The sequence below is a fragment of the Anomaloglossus baeobatrachus genome, chromosome 1 (assembly GCF_048569485.1).
Source record: "Anomaloglossus baeobatrachus isolate aAnoBae1 chromosome 1, aAnoBae1.hap1, whole genome shotgun sequence".
Classification (NCBI taxonomy): domain Eukaryota; kingdom Metazoa; phylum Chordata; class Amphibia; order Anura; family Aromobatidae; genus Anomaloglossus; species Anomaloglossus baeobatrachus.
In genome coordinates, this window is record NC_134353.1 from 974,845,469 (window position 1) to 974,865,385 (window position 19,917).

Below are 19,917 nucleotides of genomic sequence, written 5' to 3' on the forward strand. Positions count from 1 at the left end.
GCTGGCCGTGTGTGCGCTTGGGACGGAGGGCTGCCCGGGTGTGCACTCTTGGACACGTGACCGGGTGTGCGCTTGGGACGGAGGGCTGGCCGGGTGTGCGCTCGGGACCGAGGGCTGCCCGGGTGTGCGCTCTTGGACACGTGACCGGGTGTGCGCTTGGGATGGAGGGCTGCCCGGGTGTGCGCTCTTGGACACGTGACCGGGTGTGCGCTTGGGACTGAGGGCTGCCCGGGTGTGCGCTCTTGGACACGTGACCGGGTGTGCGCTTGGGACGGAGGGCTGCCCGGGTGTGCGCTCTTGGACACGTGACCGGGTGTGCGCTTGGGACGGAGGGCTGGCCGGGTGTGCGCTTGGGACGGAGGGCTGCCCGGGTGTGCGCTTGGGACGGAGGGCTGGCCGGGTGTGCGCTCTTGGACACGTGACCAGGTGTGCGCTTGGGACGGAGGGCTGGCCGGGTGTGCGCTTGGGACGGAGGGCTGCCCGGGTGTGCGCTCATGGACACGTGACCGGGTGTGCGCTTGGGACTGAGGGCTGCCCGGTGGTGCGCTCTTGGACACGTAACCGGGTGTGTGCTTGGGACGGAGGGCTGCCCGGGTGTGCGCTCTTGGACACGTGACCGGGTGTGCGCTTGGGACGGAGGGCTGCCCGGGTGTACGCTCGGGACCGAGGGCTGCCCGGGTGTGCACTCTTGGACACGTGACCGGGTGTGCGCTTGGGACGGAGGGCTGCCCGGGTGTGCGCTCTTGGACACGTGACCGGGTGTGCGCTTGGGACGGAGGGCTGCCCGGGTGTACGCTCGGGACCGAGGGCTGCCCGGGTGTGCGCTCTTGGACACGTGACCGGGTGTGCGCTTGGGACGGAGGGCTGGCCGGGTGTGCGCTTGGGACGGAGGGCTGCCCGGGTGTGCGCTTGGGACGGAGGGCTGGCCGGGTGTGCGCTCTTGGACACGTGACCAGGTGTGCGCTTGGGACGGAGGGCTGGCCGGGTGTGCGCTTGGGACGGAGGGCTGCCCGGGTGTGCGCTCATGGACACGTGACCGGGTGTGCGCTTGGGACTGAGGGCTGCCCGGTGGTGCGCTCTTGGACACGTAACCGGGTGTGCGCTTGGGACGGAGGGCTGCCCGGGTGTGCGCTCTTGGACACGTGACCGGGTGTGCGCTTGGGACGGAGGGCTGCCCGGGTGTACGCTCGGGACCGAGGGCTGCCCGGGTGTGCACTCTTGGACACGTGACCGGGTGTGCGCTTGGGACGGAGGGCTGCCCGGGTGTGCGCTCTTGGACACGTGACCGGGTGTGCGCTTGGGACGGAGGGCTGCCCGGGTGTGCGCTCTTGGACACGTGACCGGGTGTGCGCTTGGGACGGAGGGCTGGCCGGGTGTGCGCTTGGGACGGAGGGCTGCTCGGGTGTGCACTCTTGGACACGTGACCGGGTGTGCGCTTGGGACGGAGGGCTGGCCGGGTGTTCTCTCTTGGACACGTGACCGGGTGTGCGCTTGGGACGGAGGGCTGGCCGGGTGTACGCTCGGGACGGAGGGCTGCCCGGGTGTGCACTCTTGGACACGTGACCGGGTGTGCGCTTGGGACGGAGGGCTGCCCGGGTGTGCGCTTGGGACGGAGGGCTGGCCGGGTGTGCGCATGGGACGAAGGGCTGCACTAGGCGGGTCCTCACTCTCTGCTGTGTGGTATGTGTTCTGTGCGTTACATTTTGGCGCTGGTGACGTTTTGGCTTTTTGGTGATTGATGTAATCTACCGTGTGCTGAACAGTAATGGATCCGTCCCCTAAGATGTGATCTCTGCTCTTCGTCTCTCAGGTACCTGATGTGGTGGTTCCGTAAGACCTATGTAGAGAAGAAGGCGCCATTTATAGACATGTTCAACTCCGTACCTCTGCGTCAGATCTACGGTAAGTGATGGGAGCCAGCCACTCCCCGAATGTCCGTGCCTCATGCAGCATAACTGACGTATCCTCCCCTTGTGACATAAAAACTTACTGGTGATGATCACTGACGTGTCACTGATTAGCCATATTCCTAAGTCCTGAGGACAGCAGCGGTCACATAGGAGCAGCACTAGACAGAAGAAACAGTCGCCGGCTGCTTCCAGACTCACGAGGAGACGACTTGTCCAGTCCCGGAAGTGACTGCAGCGGGCGCTGAGGGTTCTGTTAGTGCAGTAAGGTCCGTACTAAACACTCTCCACCCCGAACTCGGAGGCATCATCTATATTGACCTAAAACACCGGAATAGTTACTTCTGATGAGCTCAAATTATAGAAATAAGCACGTTCTGGGATTCTAGTCTATGGAGCAATGACCTGAAACTGGAACCTTCTGAGCCTGTGGACCTGAGAGATCTCTGCAGGACAAAGAGTGAAACATGCCTAAAAGTACATGCTATCAATGTCATGCCAAGTACAGGGGAGATGGTGACCCCCTAACCAAACCTACAGCTGGCCCCTCACACCATGAATGGGTTCCGCATCTCTGCACCAAGCCAGATACCTGACCCTACGTATCCCTAGTGCTGGACCCTAGATAGGGAACGGGTGGGATGAGATCTTCTTCGACCCCACTAAAGGAAGACACAAGGGGTGCACATGGGGGGGGGGGGGGGGCATGAGCTACTTATCTACAGGTGACACAGGCAGGAGTTCAGCAATGATACTACAGATAAGAGCAAGCCACCTGCTTGGAACCAGAGCTATGATGACCTGAATAATAGCACCAGTCCAGGGAAGAAGAGAGTATTTAACACCAAGAGAAGACTGATGATCAGCAGCTGGGTGGAAGGCGAGCTCCTGCTGAGCGCAAAAGGGGGAGAGATGAATCCAGCAGGAAAGCTACCTAATAATAGTAATATTTATTCACTTCTATAGCGCCATTAATTCTGCAGCGCTTTACATACATCACCAATACTGTCCCCATTGGGACTCACAATGTAAAGTCCCTGTGGAGACACGGGGCTCAGTGGGTGCTCTCGTCCGCTAAAACACGCCGCCTTTAGAAAGACAGCATGGCTCAGGGCTCATCCCAACTGAACGCCGGCCTCCTTAACCATGGGCGTAACACTACTCAGACAACACAGGGTGAGGGAACCACAATAATTAGACTTTATTGGATCCCCAAACAATTAACGGCACATAACACATAACCAGCAAAACACACAAAAGTAACAGGCAACAGAGTCTCACCCTTCCGCTGGCTCACCAGGGATTTAGAATGTCCTTGCCTCAGAGGTTCCAGGGCTATTTACTCCAATCCAGCAGCACCCCGCTTTTGGTGGGCACCCACTGAGAAAGGAATAATGCCAGATTTAGGAAGCTGTCTGAGGTCTGCAAAGTCTGTAGCCAGGTGACCAAATTGTCCCAACCTGGGATTCTTCCTTAGGTAGTCCTGGTATGATGTTACAATCCTGGCAGCCGGAGTCGAAATCCCTAGGCTGTGGATATGGTCTCCAACCGGAACCGGAGTCCCTAGATTGAAGCCATAAGATATCCTGATCCTCTAGTCAGCTCCAAAGAGCTTAGACTGGATCCATCAGCATCCATCAACAACCTGGTGGCTTAAAGAAGTCCCTTTTATAGCCACAGCCTTCCACTTAGATACACTGCGTCCTCATCGATTGGTTGGACAAGATCGCCTCTCCCATTGGATGAATCTCAAACTGCATACACAATGTTCATCCAATTGATGTCTACAGAAAGACTGAGGGTATACATGTAGTCTGGGAGTCACCGACTAGACAATGGCTAGTCTACTAAGGTAATCACATTAGCAATACACAACTACAATACAATGAATTCTCCCAAGGGTCTGGTCCCAAACAATAGTTAAGCAAACATGAGTTACCACACAGTAGAACAATACGTCTGGCTGAATGTTAATAAACTTTAACCCATGAGAGTCCATGTCGTCACAGTCCCTATCAGTATGTCTTTGGAGAGTGAGAGGAAACCGGAGACCCCGGAGGAAACCCACACAAAAACAGGGAGAACATACAAACTATTGCAGATGTTGTCGTTGGTGGGATTGGAACCCAGGACCCCAGCGCTTGAAGACTGCAGTGCCAACCACTGAGCCAATGAATACTGACAACAGGAACTATGGAAAGTCAGGGAGCATTCGGTGCAGCCAAACACTGTGACCTTCTATTGCCAAAAACCACATGACTGTCACCTGTAACACACCCGTGACAATCGAGCATGGCGAGGGCTGGGATATGGCTATAGCGAAGCATGGTGGGGGCTCGGCCATGTCTATTGTAAGTACGGCGGGGGCTCAGTGCCCGCGCATTGTATGATGTGCCTACGCTAATTTAATAACTAGATTCACAAAGGCAGCTGCTCTAATTGATTGGTGCTTAGTAACCCTGCAGCCCCCTGTGTCTGTGCATTATATGCTATACCTACGTTGTTTGAGCTGCCGGATTCACATAGCCAGCTGCTCTATTTGAGTAACATCTAGCGATGCTGTAGTCCTCTGTATTGAGTAACCAGATTCACAAAGGCAGTTGCTCTAATTGAGTAGTGCTTAGTAACCCTGCAGCCCTCTATGTCTGCATACTGTATGATATACCTACGTCGATTGAGTAACCAGATTCACAAAGGCAGTTGCTCTAATTGAGTAGCGCTTAGTAACCCTGCAGCCCTCCTTGTCTGCGTACTGTATGATATACCTACGTCGATTGAGTAACCAGATTCACAAAGGCAGTTGCTCTAATGGAGTAGCACTTAGTAACGCTGCAGCCCTCCTTGTCTGCATACTGTATGATATACCTACTTTGATTGAGTAACCAGATTCACAAAGGCAGTTGCTCTAATTGAGTAGTGCTTAGTAACCCTGCAGCCCTCTATGTCTGCATACTGTATGATATACCTACGTCGATTGAGTAACCAGATTCACAAAGGCAGTTGCTCTAATTGAGTAGCGCTTAGTAACCCTGCAGCCCTCCTTGTCTGTGTACTGTATGATATACCTACGTCGATTTGAGTAACCAGATTCACAAAGGCAGTTGCTCTAATGGAGTAGCGCTTAGTAACGCTGCAGCCCTCCTTGTCTGCATACTGTATGATATACCTACTTTGATTGAGTAACCAGATTCACAAAGGCAGTTGCTCTAATTGAGTAGCGCTTAGTAACGCTGCAGCCCTATGTGGCTGCATAGTGTATGATATAAAAAACAAAAAGCCAGCACCAAATGTGCACTACAGCACTAAACATTCCAAACTGTACTTATTATAAAAAATTTTGAGATTTTTGGCAAAAAATTGCAATTTCTTGAGCTGCTTCGCCACGTCACGGCAAATCTCATTTGAAGCAGTCCTACACTAAAGTATTTTTATAAAATGTGCCATACGGCCTCACATATGAATAGTAGAACTGCTCTTAGCAGCACTCACCTGGTCTATTTCAATCCCGTACCCATGACTGAGTCATGGCTGTGGGCGGGACAGGTCCAAGCAAATGCTGCATGAAGTAAATAGCCTGTGGACAAAGCCTGATGACTTAATGTGAACAGTCACCAACCGCCAAAATCCAGACAGATGGAATACATCCCAAATTGGGGTGCATAGCAAGGTGGAGGTCAACCACCGACCAATTCAATGAAGAAAAAACAAAAAGCCAGCACCAAATGTGCACTACAGCACTAAACATTCCAAACTGTACTTATTATAAAAAATTTTGAGATTTTTGGCAAAAAATTGCAATTTCTTGAGCTGCTTCGCCACGTCACGGCAAATCTCATTTGAAGCAGTCCTACACTAAAGTATTTTTATAAAATGTGCCATACGGCCTCACATATGAATAGTAGAACTGCTCTTAGCAGCACTCACCTGGTCTATTTCAATCCCGTACCCATGACTGAGTCATGGCTGTGGGCGGGACAGGTCCAAGCAAATCCTGCATGAAGTAAATAGCCTGTGGACAAAGCCTGATGACTTAATGTGAACAGTCACCAACCGCCAAAATCCAGACAGATGGAATACATCCCAAATTGGGGTGCATAGCAAGGTGGAGGTCAACCACCGACCAATTCAATGAAGAAAAAACAAAAAGCCAGCACCAAATGTGCACTACAGCACTAAACATTCCAAACTGTACTTATTATAAAAAATTTTGAGATTTTTGGCAAAAAATTGCAATTTCTTGAGCTGCTTCGCCACGTCACGGCAAATCTCATTTGAAGCAGTCCTACACTAAAGTATTTTTATAAAATGTGCCATACGGCCTCACATATGAATAGTAGAACTGCTCTTAGCAGCACTCACCTGGTCTATTTCAATCCCGTACCCATGACTGAGTCATGGCTGTGGGCGGGACAGGTCCAAGCAAATGCTGCATGAAGTAAATAGCCTGTGGACAAAGCCTGATGACTTAATGTGAACAGTCACCAACCGCCAAAATCCAGACAGATGGAATACATCCCAAATTGGGGTGCATAGCAAGGTGGAGGTCAACCACCGACCAATTCAATGAAGAAAAAACAAAAAGCCAGCACCAAATGTGCACTACAGCACTAAACATTCCAAACTGTACTTATTATAAAAAATTTTGAGATTTTTGGCAAAAAATTGCAATTTCTTGAGCTGCTTCGCCACGTCACGGCAAATCTCATTTGAAGCAGTCCTACACTAAAGTATTTTTATAAAATGTGCCATACGGCCTCACATATGAATAGTAGAACTGCTCTTAGCAGCACTCACCTGGTCTATTTCAATCCCGTACCCATGACTGAGTCATGGCTGTGGGCGGGACAGGTCCAAGCAAATGCTGCATGAAGTAAATAGCCTGTGGACAAAGCCTGATGACTTAATGTGAACAGTCACCAACCGCCAAAATCCAGACAGATGGAATACATCCCAAATTGGGGTGCATAGCAAGGTGGAGGTCAACCACCGACCAATTCAATGAAGAAAAAACAAAAAGCCAGCACCAAATGTGCACTACAGCACTAAACATTCCAAACTGTACTTATTATAAAAAATTTTGAGATTTTTGGCAAAAAATTGCAATTTCTTGAGCTGCTTCGCCACGTCACGCCCACAGCCATGACTCAGTCATGGGTACGGGACTGCAATAGACCAGGTGAGTGCTGCTGAGAGCAGTTCTGCTATTTATATGTGAGGCCGCATGGCACATTTTATAAAAATATTTTAGTGTAGGACTGCTTCAAATGAGATTTGCCGTGACGTGGCGAAGCAGCTCAAGAAATTGCAATTTTTTGCCAAAAATCTCAAAAAAAAAAAAAAAAAAAAATTTTTATAATGCAGTTTGGAATATTTGATGCCTTAGTGCACATTGGTGCTGGCTCTTTGTTGTTTCTATAGTGTATGATATACCTACGTTGATTGAGTAGCCGGATTCACATAGCCAGCTGCTCTAATTGAGTAGCGCTTAGTAACGCTGCAGCCCTCTATGTCTGCATAGTGTATGATATACCTACGTTGTTTGAGTAGCCGGATTCACATAGCCAGCTGCTCTATTTGAGTAACGCTTAGCAATGCTGTGGTTCCTTGTATCTGTATTGCACGATATTCATACGCCGATTGAGTAGCTGGATTCACAAAGGCAGTTGCTCTATTTGAGTAACCTTTAGAAATCCTGCACATGTGCAGTACAGCACTTGGGCGCGGCTTTAATCTGTCATGTGACTGAAGCAAAATGGCGGCTACCATCACTATAGCTGCAATATGGGACGCTGTGAGACTCAGACAGGTGAGCAATTAAACAATTAATACCTGTGTTTAAATCGGGCACGCACTAGGACTTGTATATATACAATCTCTTGCCCGCTCCTGTCACCTGCACCTCAAGAACATCTCTAGAATCCGCCCCTTTCTCACAATGGAAACGACAAAACCCCTCAACGTGGCCCTGATCCACTCCCGCCTTGACTACTGTAACTCTCTATTAATTGGTCTCCCCCTAACTAGACTCTCCCCTCTACAGTCCATCCTTAATGCAGCAGCCAGGGTCACCTATCTGGCTAACCACCTCATCTCTATCACCACAAAGCTCTCCACAGTGCAGCACCCCCTACATCTCCACCCTCCTCTCTATCACCACAAAGCTCTCCACAGTGCAGCACCCCCTACATCTCCACCCTCCTCTCTGTCTATCACCACAAAGCTCTCCACAGTGCAGCACCCCCTACATCTCCTCCTCATCTCTATCACCACAAAGCTCTCCACAGTGCAGCACCCCCTACATCTCCACCCTCCTCTCTGTCTATCACCACAAAGCTCTCCACAGTGCAGCACCCCCTACATCTCCACCCTCCTCTCTATCACCACAAAGCTCTCCACAGTGCAGCACCCCCTACATCTCCACCCTCATCTCTGTCTATCACCACAAAGCTCTCCACAGTGCAGCACCCCCTACATCTCCTCCCTCATCTCTGTCTATCACCACAAAGCTCTCCACAGTGCAGCACCCCCTACATCTCCTCCTCATCTCTATCACCACAAAGCTCTCCACAGTGCAGCACCCCCTACATCTCCCCCTCATCTCTATCACCACAAAGACCTCCACAGTGCAGCACCCCCTACATCTCCACCCTCCTCTCTATCACCACAAAGCTCTCCACACTGCAGCACCCCCTACATCTCCACCCTCATCTCTGTCAATCACCACAAAGCTCTCCACAGTGCAGCACCCCCTACATCTCCACCCTCCTCTCTATCACCACAAAGCTCTCCACAGTGCAGCACCCCCTACATCTCCACCCTCATCTCTGTATATCACTGTGGAGACACGGGGCTCAGTGGGTGCTCTCGTCCACTAAAACCCGTCGCCTTTAGAAAGACAGCGTGGCTCAGGGCTCATCCCAACTGAACGCCGACCTCCTTAACCGTGGGCGTAACACTACTCAGACAACACAGGGTGAGGGAACCACAATAATTAGACTTTATTGGATCCCCAAACAATTAACGGCACAAAACACATAACCAGCAAAACACAAATGTGACAGGCAACAGAGTCTCACCCTTCCGCTGGCTCACCAGGGATTTAGAATGTCCATGCCTCAGAGGTTCCAGGGCTATTTACTCAAATCCAGCAGCACCCCGCTTTTGGCGGGCACCCACCGAGAAAAGAATAATGCCAGATTTAGGAAGCTGGCTGAGGTCTGCAAAGTCTGTAACAGGTGACTGAACTGTCCCAACCTGAGTGTCCTCCTTAGGTAGTCCTGGTATGATGTTACAATCCTGGCAGCCGGAGTCGAAATCCCTAGGCTGTGGATATGGTCTCCAACCGGAACCGGAGTCCCTAGATTGAAGCCATAAGATATCCTGATCCTCTAGTCAGCTCCAAAGAGCTTAGACTGGATCCATCAGCCACCTGGTGGCTTAAAGAAATCCCTTTTTATAGCCACTGCCTTCCACTTAGATACACTGCGTCCTCATCGATTGGTTGGACAAGAGCGCCTCTCCCATTGGATGAATCTCATGCTGCATGGACAATGTTCATCCAAATGATGTCTACAGAAAGACTGAAGATATCTACATGGAGTCTGCAAGTCACAGACTCAACAATTGCTACTAAGGTAATCACATTAGCAATACACAACTACAATACAATGGTTACTGGAAAAGTCTGGAGAAAAATACGTCTGGCTTTCAGTGGCCAACACAATTACATTGAGTCAACAAGAGTCTTGTAAAAACAATGAGGGACTTCTCCCCCGTCTATAAGCAATCTATCATGCTGTCTGGCTGAATGTTAAGAAACTTTAACCCATGAGAGTCCATGTCGTCACATTCCTCCCCCTTCTTAATATTAGCCAGACATGATAGGCTTCCGATCATCCTTCTCCTCTTGACGGCATTGTCCTTTTTAATGGTGAGGTCAGCAACAGAGGCTTGCATCTATACACCTCCCCCTGATTACCTCCCCCAAGTTGAGCAGCCATATTGTGGACAAGCACTAAGGTGGGGTCCATGAGTTGGGCCTGCACAAATCTCCCACTATCAATCCTCCCCCAGTCAATAGCCACAGTGTGGTTAGGCTTACTCACGGTTCTTGGCTCAGAAGTGGATGATGGAGACCGGGAATGCAAACCATCCCTGGAAAAGATGTTAGAAAGATCCACATCAGGGTCCTGCTTGGCTTGGAGGTGGGTGATGGCTGCTTCAAACTGACTGGATAGTCCTTGTCCTAGGTCATTCTCCAAAATGACTGGTGTGAGCAGGTAATTCACAAGCCCCAGTTTCACTTCCCTTTGAGTGGTATCCGAAACAACAGGCTTGGTGGGGCCATCTATGAACCCCACTTCAACTTCCTCCTGGCTAGTCCCCGAAACAACAGATGTGGGGAGGCTGTCCATAAACTCCATATGGACCTCTTCCTGGTCAGACCCCAAAGTAACTGGTGTGGGGACGGTGTCCATAAGCTCCACATCAGCCTTGCTCTGATTAGTCTCCAAAATGTCAGGTATGGGGAGGCTGTTCACAATCCCCACATCGATCATTTCCTGGTTGGTCCCCAAAATACCAGGTGTGGGGAGGCTATCCACAAGCTCCACCTCGACCTCTCCCTGGTCGGTCCTTAGGTCCAACTGCACACATGCCAGAGGAATGTCTGAGCGCTGGCCCTCAGCCAGGGAGATGGATAATTGGGAATCTGGTACAGGGTCTTCTGGGGAAACAATAACTGGACTTACCAGGGTAATGGAGGAAACAGTGTCTCGTAGTCCCTGGCTCTTGACCGGCTGAGCTGGTAGATGGGCTCCAAGCATGCGGCCTCGGTTTTGGAGACAATCTCTATCTATATGTCCATGGCGCCCACATGTATAACAGCGCCATAGATTGGGCGAGTCACAGGCCCTGTTTGTAGTCCTTTGTTTTGGCGCAGCTTCTGCTGGGTAGCGGGACCATCCTTCTCGACCGGCTGGTGCTAGCAGTACGGCAGCTGGAATCCCATAAACATATTCCAGAACCCAAGCCCTCTCTTCTCTTGAGGATCTAGGCCCCAATGCATCCAACAACACTGTGGCTTGGGCCATTTTGGACAAAGTTGATTTCCGATTGTCATTAGATCCATGATGTGGCACATAGTTTAAATCCTCTGGGTCAATATCGACGGGATCCTCATCGTCCTCTGCATCATTCTGGGCATCCCAACGGACTAATTTCTGGATCAAGTCTGACCGAGTCTCAGCGTTCCAGTAGATAATCTTTCGCCTCTGGCACAGATCCTGTAGCATCCATTTACTGCAGCGGTCGTAACTCCTCTCTTGTCCTTGTCCCATGGCTGAGCTGGTGGGGTTGGACATGGGAGCGTCCGAAACCTGAATGCCTCCCCAATGGCCTGCTGGGTATGCTTATGTGCCTCCCTGGTTGTTGAGCCCTGGACGGTGTCCACGAACACCAGTCAGCTGCAGCTCCCCTGGGTAAACCAGGCTGAGTAGTATCCTACTGCTGCCACCAATTGTGGAGACACTGGGCTCAGTGGGTGCTCTCGTCCACTAAAACCCGCCGCCTTTAGAAAGACAGCATGGCCCAGGGCTCATCCCAACTGAACGCCGGCCTCCTTAACCGTGGGCGTAACACTACTCAGACAACACAGGGTGAGGGAACCACAATAATTAGACTTTATTGGATCCCCAAACAATTAACGGCACATAACACTTAACCAGCAAAACTACAGAATGTAACAGGCAACAGAGTCTCACCCTTCCGCTGACTCACCAGGGATTTAGAATGTCCATGCCTCAGAGGTTGCAGGGCTATTTACTCAAATCCAGCAGCACCCCGCTTTTGGCGGGCACCCACCGAGAAAAGAATATTGCCAGATTTAGGAAGCTGTCTGAGGTCTGCAAAGTCTGTAACAGGTGACTGAACTGTCCCAACCTGAGTGTCCTCCTTAGGTAGTCCTGGTATGATGATACAATCCTGGCAGCCGGAGTCGAAATCCCTAGGCTGTGGATATGGTCTCCAACCGGAACCGGAGTCCCTAGATTGAAGCCATAAGTCCCATTGGATGAATCTCAAGCTGCATGGACAATGTTCATCCAAATGATGTCTACAGAAAGACTGAAGATATCTACATAGAGTCTGCCAGTCACAGACTCAACAATGGCTACTAAGGTAATCACATTAGCAATACACAACTACAGTACAATGGTTACTGGAAAAGTCTGGAGAACAATACGTCTGGCTTTCAGTGGCCAACACAATTACATTGAGTCAACAAGAGTCTTGTAAAAACAATGAGGGACTTCTCCCCCGTCTATAAGCAATCTATCATGCTGTCTGGCTGAATTTTAAGAAATTTTAACCCATGAGAGTCCATGTCGTCACAATCACCACAAAGCTCTCCACAGTGCGGCACCCCCTACATCTCCACCCTCATCTCTATAACCACAAAGCTCTCCACAGTGCGGCACCCCCTACATCTCCACCCTCATCTCTATATTGTCTCTATATATGTTGCGCGACACGGGCAAATCGCTGCCCGTGCCGCACAACATCCCCCAGACCCGTCACACATACCTGCCCGGCGACGTCGCTGTGACCGGCGAACCGCCTCCTTTCTAAGGGGGCGGTCCGTGCGGCGTCACAGCGACGTCACTGAGCGGCCGCCCAATAGCAGCGGAGGGGCGGAGCTGAGCGGGACGTAACATCCCGCCCACCTCCTTCCTTCCGCATAGCGGCCGGGAGGCAGGTAAGGAGAGCTTCCTCGTTCCTGCGGTGTCACACGGAGCGATGTGTGCTGCCGCAGGAACGAGGAACAACCTCGTTACTGCTGCAGTAGCGATTTTTGAGAATGGACCCCCATGTCACCGATGAGCGATTTTGCACATTTTTGCAACGATGCAAAATCGCTCATCGGTGTCACACGCAGCAACATCGCTAATGCGGCCGGATGTGCGTCACCAATTCCGTGACCCCAACGACTCCGCATTAGCGATGTCGTAGCGTGTAAAGCCCCCTTAACATCCACACTAATTCGAACCTCCCACTCCCAGATCCAAGACTTCTTCCGAGCTGCACTAACCCTCTGGAACGCTCTACCCAAGAAGTTAGGACGAATCATAACTTACTCTGTTTCAGACGCTCCCTAAAAACGTATCTTTTTAGGGCGGCCTATCACACTCCCTAATCAAATCCAATTCACACAGTCCCTCTACAGCTTCTCACAACATAACCTCACCTTAAACTCCATGCCACCCAAAGGCATCTCAAGGCTCCGGCCTATTGGTCCAGGAAGCCATTATCTATCCCCCATTTCCGTGAGCTGGCTGGATTGTCACTGTAAATAAGCCCCTGTACCTTGCCCCTCGCCCATCTCACTGTAGATTGTAAGCTCTCACGAGCAGGGTTGTCTTTTTTCCCTCTAAATATTGTATTTTCTATAACTGTTACTTGTTTGTATATGATCCCCCTGAATTGTACAGCGCTGTGGAATATGTTGGCGCTATAGAAATAAAGATTATTATTATTACTTATTCTTTCCCCTGAGGAAGCCACACAAGCGGTGGCGATACGCGTGGGGTTTACATGCCGGCCTCACATGTACCTTCCCATCCCCCTTGGTCCTATTGATTGTAAGTATGGACCTCCTCCATATACTGCATGTGTAACCACAGATGCTAGGATAGTCAGTCATCATATATATATATATATATATATATATATATATATATATATATATATATATATATATATATATATATATATATATATATATATATATATATAATTATACCTCTTGCCTGAGAACGGCAGCTTTGTCCGTTGTGTCCCCTGCTGATCAGGGTGATCTGAGTTAACCCTGTGGAGTGTGTGACTCTACTATATGATGGGTGATTATTCCCCCTTGGGAGCATTAGGGGCTCCCCTACGCTTGCATGCTTTACTCTGATACATACCCTCTCGTGTCACTAAGCTGAGACGGATTGTCCTTTCTAGGTGTACAGGTAACACAGTATAATGTAAGACCACCATTCACGGGTCACCCATGTATTGTATTCTGCATGCATCAGCTGACCCCATTCCTTTTGACACGCGTGTCTAGGCGGGACGCCTATATGGGGCATTTATCATATGTATATAGGACTTGTATGCTGTATTGCACATTATTGTATGCGGAACATATGAGCTCACATACTATTTCTCTATGCATTAATTATGATGACATTTACCTGTCTTGTCCAATAGAAGAAGAGGAGGGGTATGTGATTACACAATAGGGGGGGGGGGAGAGGGAACGAGGTAACAGCTATATTTAGGAAGGAGTGTTTCATTTCTGTACGTACATATATCTATTATTGTGACATCCTTTCTAGAGGCCGGTCTGTTGGGGTTTGATGCCTCTTTGGCTTTTTAACTGTTTTTAAAGTTGTCCAACTGTGTGCTCCTGTCGCTCTTTGAGCCACGATTTGTCCACTTTGTGTATACAAATAAAGTTTTTCACTTTTCTAATTTGTGTGGTGATCCCTGTATGGTATACCTCCTTTCTCCTTCTCTTTTACAGTCATATGAAAAAGTTTGTGCACCCCTATTAATGTTAGCCTTTTTTCTTTATAACAATTTGGGTTTTTGCTATTTCAGTTTCATATATCTAATAACTGATGGACCCCGTAATATTTATGGATTGAAATGAGGTTTATTGTAATAACAGAAAATGTGCAATCCGCATTTAAACTAAATTTGACCGGTGCATAAGTATGGGCACCTCAACATAAAAGTGACATTAATATTTTGTAGATCCTCCTTTTGCAGAAATCACAGCCTCTAGTCGCTTCCTGTAGCTTTTCATGAGTCCCTGAATCCTGGATGAAGGTATATTTGACCATTCCCGTTTACAAAACAATTCCAGTTCAGGTAAGTTTGATGGTCGCCGAGCATGGACAGCCGCTTCACATCATCCCACAGATTTTCAATGATATTCAGGTCTGGGGACTGGGATGGCCATTCCAGAACATTGTAATTGTTCCTCTGCATGAATGCCTGAGTAGATTTGGAGCAGTGTTTTGGATCATTGTCTTGCTGAAATATCCGTCCCCTGCGTAACTTCAACTTCGTCACTGATTCTTGCACATTATTGTCAAGAATCTGCTGATACTGAGTTGAATCCATGCGACCCTCAACTTTACCAAGATTCCCGGTGCCGGCATTGGCCACACAGCCCCAAAGCATGATGGAACCTCCACCAAATTTTACTGTGGGTAGCAAGTGCTTTTCTTGGAATGCCGTGTTTTTTTGCCTCCATGCATAACGCCTTTTTGTATGATCAAACAGCTCAATCTTTGTTTCATCAGTCCACAGGACCTTCTTCCAAAATGTAATTGGCTTGTCCAAATGTGCTTTTGCATACCTCAGGCGACTCTGTTTGTGGCGTGCTTGCAGAAACTGCTTCTTTCGCATCACTCTCCCATACAGCTTCTCCTTGTGCAAAGTGCGCTGTATTGTTGACCGATGCACAGTGACACCATCTGCAGCAAGATGATGCTGCAGGTCTTTGGAGGTGGTCTGTGGATTGTCCTTGACTGTTCTGACCATTCTTCTTCTCTGCCTTTCTGATATTTTTCTTGGCCTGCCACTTCTAGGCTTAACAAGAACTGTACCTGTGTTCTTCCATTTCCTTACTATGTTCCTCACAGTGGAAACTGACAGGTTAAATCTCTGAGACAACTTTTTGTACCTTCCCCTGAACAACTATGTTGAATAATCTTTGTTTTCAGATCATTTGAGAGTTGTTTTGAGGAGCCCATGATGCCACTCTTCATAGGAGATTCAAATAGGAGAACAACTTGCAAGTGGCCACCTTAAATACCTTTTCTCATGATTGGATGCACCTGCCTATGAAGGTCAAAGCTCAATGAGGTTACAAAACCAATTTAGTGCTTCAGTAAGTCAGTAAAAAGTAGTTAGGAGTGTTCAAATCAAGAAATTGATAAGGGTGCCCATACTTTTGCATCGGTCAAATTTTGTTTAAATGCGGATTGCACATTTTCTGTTAGTACAATAAACCTCATTTCAATCCAGAAATATTCCTCAGTCCCTCAGTTATTAGATATATGAAGCTGAAATAGCAAAAACCCAAATTGTTATAAAGAAAAAAGGTTAACATTAATAGGTTAACATAAACTTTTTCATATGACTATATATTGTCTATCTAGTATACCAGGAGATCCCCATGGGTGGTGCCCTTCTTACATAGATAATACGGCGGGGGCTCAGTGATGTTTATAGTAAACACGGTGGGAGTCGGACATGTCTATAGTAAGCACGGTGGGGGCTCTGACATGTCTATAGTAAACACGTGGGGGGCTCAGTGATGTCTATAGTGAAGCACTGCGGGGTCTCTGCGAGGTATAGTAATGCATGACTGGTGCTCTGTGATGTCTACAGTAAAGCACAGTGGTGGATCATTGATGCCTATAATGAAGCATAGCAGAGGCTCGGTGGTGACTTCAGTGAAGCACTGCGGGGGGGCTCGGTGATGACTATAGTGAAGCACGGCGGGGGCTTGGAGATGTCTATAATGATGCATGACGGGGGCTCTGTGATGCCTACAGTGAAGCATGGTGGGGGCTCATTGATGTCAGTGAAGCATAGAGTAGGCTCGGTGATGTCTATAGTAAAGCACGTGGGGGCTCGGTGATGACTACAGTGAAGCACAGCGGGCGTTCGTTGATGAATACAGTGAAGCACGGCGGGGGCTCGTTGATGAATACAGTGAAACACGGCGGAGGCTCAAGGATGTCTATAGTGTAGCATGGCGGAGGCTAATTGATGCCTATAATGAAGCACACCAGAGGCTTGGTGATGATTACAGTGATCTGCCTATAGTGAAGCATGGCAGGGGCTTGGTAATGTCTGCAATGATGCATGGTGGGGGCTTAGTGACCACTAATATGAAACATGGCAGGATCTCTGATTCCTACAGTGAAGCACAGCGGGGGGTTTGTTGATGACTATAGTGAAGCACGGCGGGGACTCGTTGATGTCTATAATGAAGCACGGTGGGGGTTCGTTGATGACTACAGTGATGCAAGGCGGGGGCTCGGGGATGTCTATAGTGTAGCACAGCAGAGGCTCATTGCCTATACTGAAGCACACCAGAGGCTCGATGACTATTACAGTGAAGCACAGCGGGGACTCGGATCTGTCTATAGTGAAGCACGGTGGGGGCTCATTGATGCCTATAATGAAGCACATCAGAGGCTTGGTAATGACTGCAGTAAAGCACGGCGGGAGCTTGATAATGACTGCAATGATGCATGGTGGGGGCTTAGTGATCACTGATGTGAAACATGGCAGGAGCTCGATGATTCCTACAATGAAGCATGGCGGGAGCTTGATGATGTTTACAGCAAAACACGTCAGGGGCTCAGTGATGTCTATAGTGAAGCACGGTGGGGGCTTGGTGATGTCTATAGTGAAGCATGGCAGTGTCTCGAGGATGTCTATAGTGAAGCACGGCTGGGGTTCATTGATGACTACAGTGAAGCACAGCGGGGACTCGACTACAGTAAAGCACAGCGGGGGTTTGTTTGTCTACAGTGAAGCTCGGCAGGAGTTCGTTGATGACTAGTGAAGCACGACGGGGACTCGTTGATGACTACAGTGAAGCACGGCGGGGGCTCGGTGATGTCTTTAGTGAAGCACGGCGGGCGTTTATTGATGACTACAGTGAAACACAGCGGGAACTTGTTGATGACTATAATGAAACACACGGCAGGGGCTTGGTGATGTCTTTAGTAAAGTTTGGTGGGGGCTCAATGATGAGTACAATGAAGCACGGCAGGGGTTCGTTGATGAGCACAGTGAAGCACAGCAGGGGCTCGGTGATTTCTGTAGTGAAGCACGGTGGGGACTCGACTACAGTGAAGCACGGTGGGGGTTCGTTGATGACTACAGTGAAGCACAGCTGGGGCGCGGTGATGTCTATAGTGAAGCACAGCCGGGGTTCGTTGATGACTACAGTGAAGCATGACAGGAGCATGGTGATGACTACAGTGAAGCACAGCCGGGGTTCGTTGATGACTACAGTGAAGCACGGCAGGGGCGCGGTGATGTCTATAGTGAAGCACGGCAGGGACGCGGTGATGTCTATAGTGAAGCACGGCAGGGGCGCGGTGATGTCTATAGTGAAGCACGGCAGGGGCGCGGTGATGTCTATAGTGAAGCACGGCAGGGGCACGGTGATGTCTATAGTGAAGCACAGCCGGGGTTCGTTGAGGACTACAGTGAAGCATGACAGGAGCGTGTTGATGACTGCAGTGAAGCACAGCCGGGGTTCGTTGATGACTACAGTGAAGCATGACAGGAGCGTGGTGATGACTGCAGTGAAGCACAGCCGGGGTTCGTTGATGACTACAGTGAAGCACAGCCGGGGTTCGTTGATGACTACAGTGAAGCATGACAGGAGCGTGGTGATGACTGCAGTGAAGCACAGCCGGGGTTCGTTGATGACTACAGTGAAGCACAGCCGGGGTTCGTTGATGACTACAGTGAAGCATGACAGGAGCGTGGTGATGACTGCAGTGAAGCATGACAGGAGCGTGGTGATGACTACAGTGAAGCATGACAGGAGCGTGGTGATGACTGCAGTGAAGCACAGCCGGGGTTCGTTGATGACTACAGTGAAGCATGACAGGAGCATGGTGATGACTACAGTGAAGCATGACAGGAGCGTGGTGATGACTGCAGTGAAGCACAGCCGGGGTTCGTTGATGACTACAGTGAAGCACAGCCGGGGTTCGTTGATGACTACAGTGAAGCATGACAGGAGCGTGGTGATGACTGCAGTGAAGCACAGCCGGGGTTCGTTGATGACTACAGTGAAGCACGGTGGGGACTTGTTGATGAATACAGTGAAGCACGGTGGGGACTTGCTGATGAATACAGTGAAGCATGGCAGGGGCTTGATAATGACTACAATAATATTGCTGGCCTCTTGATGTGTTGGCTGAGCACCTGTTTGGCGGCATTCCTCTCTGTGCATGCTGAGTAATGTCTTCTTTCTGGGGCAGTCAGCAGTCTTCCTCCCGTGTTGTGCCAGCTGTGATGGACCTTTTCCTGATGTCCGATCTTCCTCTTTTCCTTCAGTTCCTGATGAGGAGCTGTATACTGTATTGTGTCTTAGAAGGGGGCAGTGGCTCCACTCTGTACAGGCGGCCTCTGTATCCCGTGCATCAGAGTCATAAAGCCTCTGCAGACGTTTTAGGTAGATGTGTGTAAGAGCAGCCCCTCGTGTGTGTGCTGGTGACCACGGCCGGGCTCATCGGAGGTCTGGCTGTCGGTCAGCCGCACAGTAGTGGCTTGGTGGTGTGCATGCCTTGTGCTCGTGTGTTCTGCTGTTTTGATTTCTTGCTGCCTGACATCGGACCTTGCCTTTGACTGACTGTTTGTTTTTTAGCCCGTTTTATCTTGGCCCGTCACAGTTTTGAGCTTCTGACTTTAGACTGTGACCTGTTTTCTCTTTGCCCCTCTGTCTTTGATGTTCATTCTTGGGATTTGACCACGGACTTCTTGACTCCTGTCTCACGGATTATCCATGAGAAGAGACAATAGCCAGTGTCCTAGCAGATTTATACAACCATGTTATTTTATTTATTTTGATTTTTCCGCACAGAGAGATTTTAGATTGTTTCTCAGTGGTTATTTTAACAGAATCGGCAACATTAAAGGGAAAACATTCTGAAATGATTCTTCTTGGTGGGATTTATTTTTTTTTTAACAGTTTTCAGCTTATTCTCGAGCCATGGCAACTTGAGAGATGAATGATCTGTCAGAGGTTCGATCTTGTGCAGCCTAGATAGGTCCACCAGGGTCTTCTCCACTCGTTATCTTGATGGTATCAGGCCTTTGGTTGCTGGCCTTTCTCTTCGTCTTGTTCCTTCTATTTTTCGGACCATGATGGCCTTCTTCAGTGATTGCTCTCTTCGTATGATGTGTCCGAAGTAGACAA

The 19,917-nt window shown here is 49.4% G+C and overlaps 1 protein-coding gene across 1 annotated transcript in view; it reads left to right on the forward strand.

Annotated features, from left to right (window-relative positions):
- Positions 1–19,917, forward strand: part of GBA2 (glucosylceramidase beta 2) — a 165,392-nt gene that overhangs the window by 41,249 nt on the left and 104,226 nt on the right. The window contains 1 exon segment of the mRNA XM_075330500.1: positions 1,811–1,902. Within this exon segment, the coding sequence (XP_075186615.1) occupies positions 1,811–1,902 (92 nt within the window).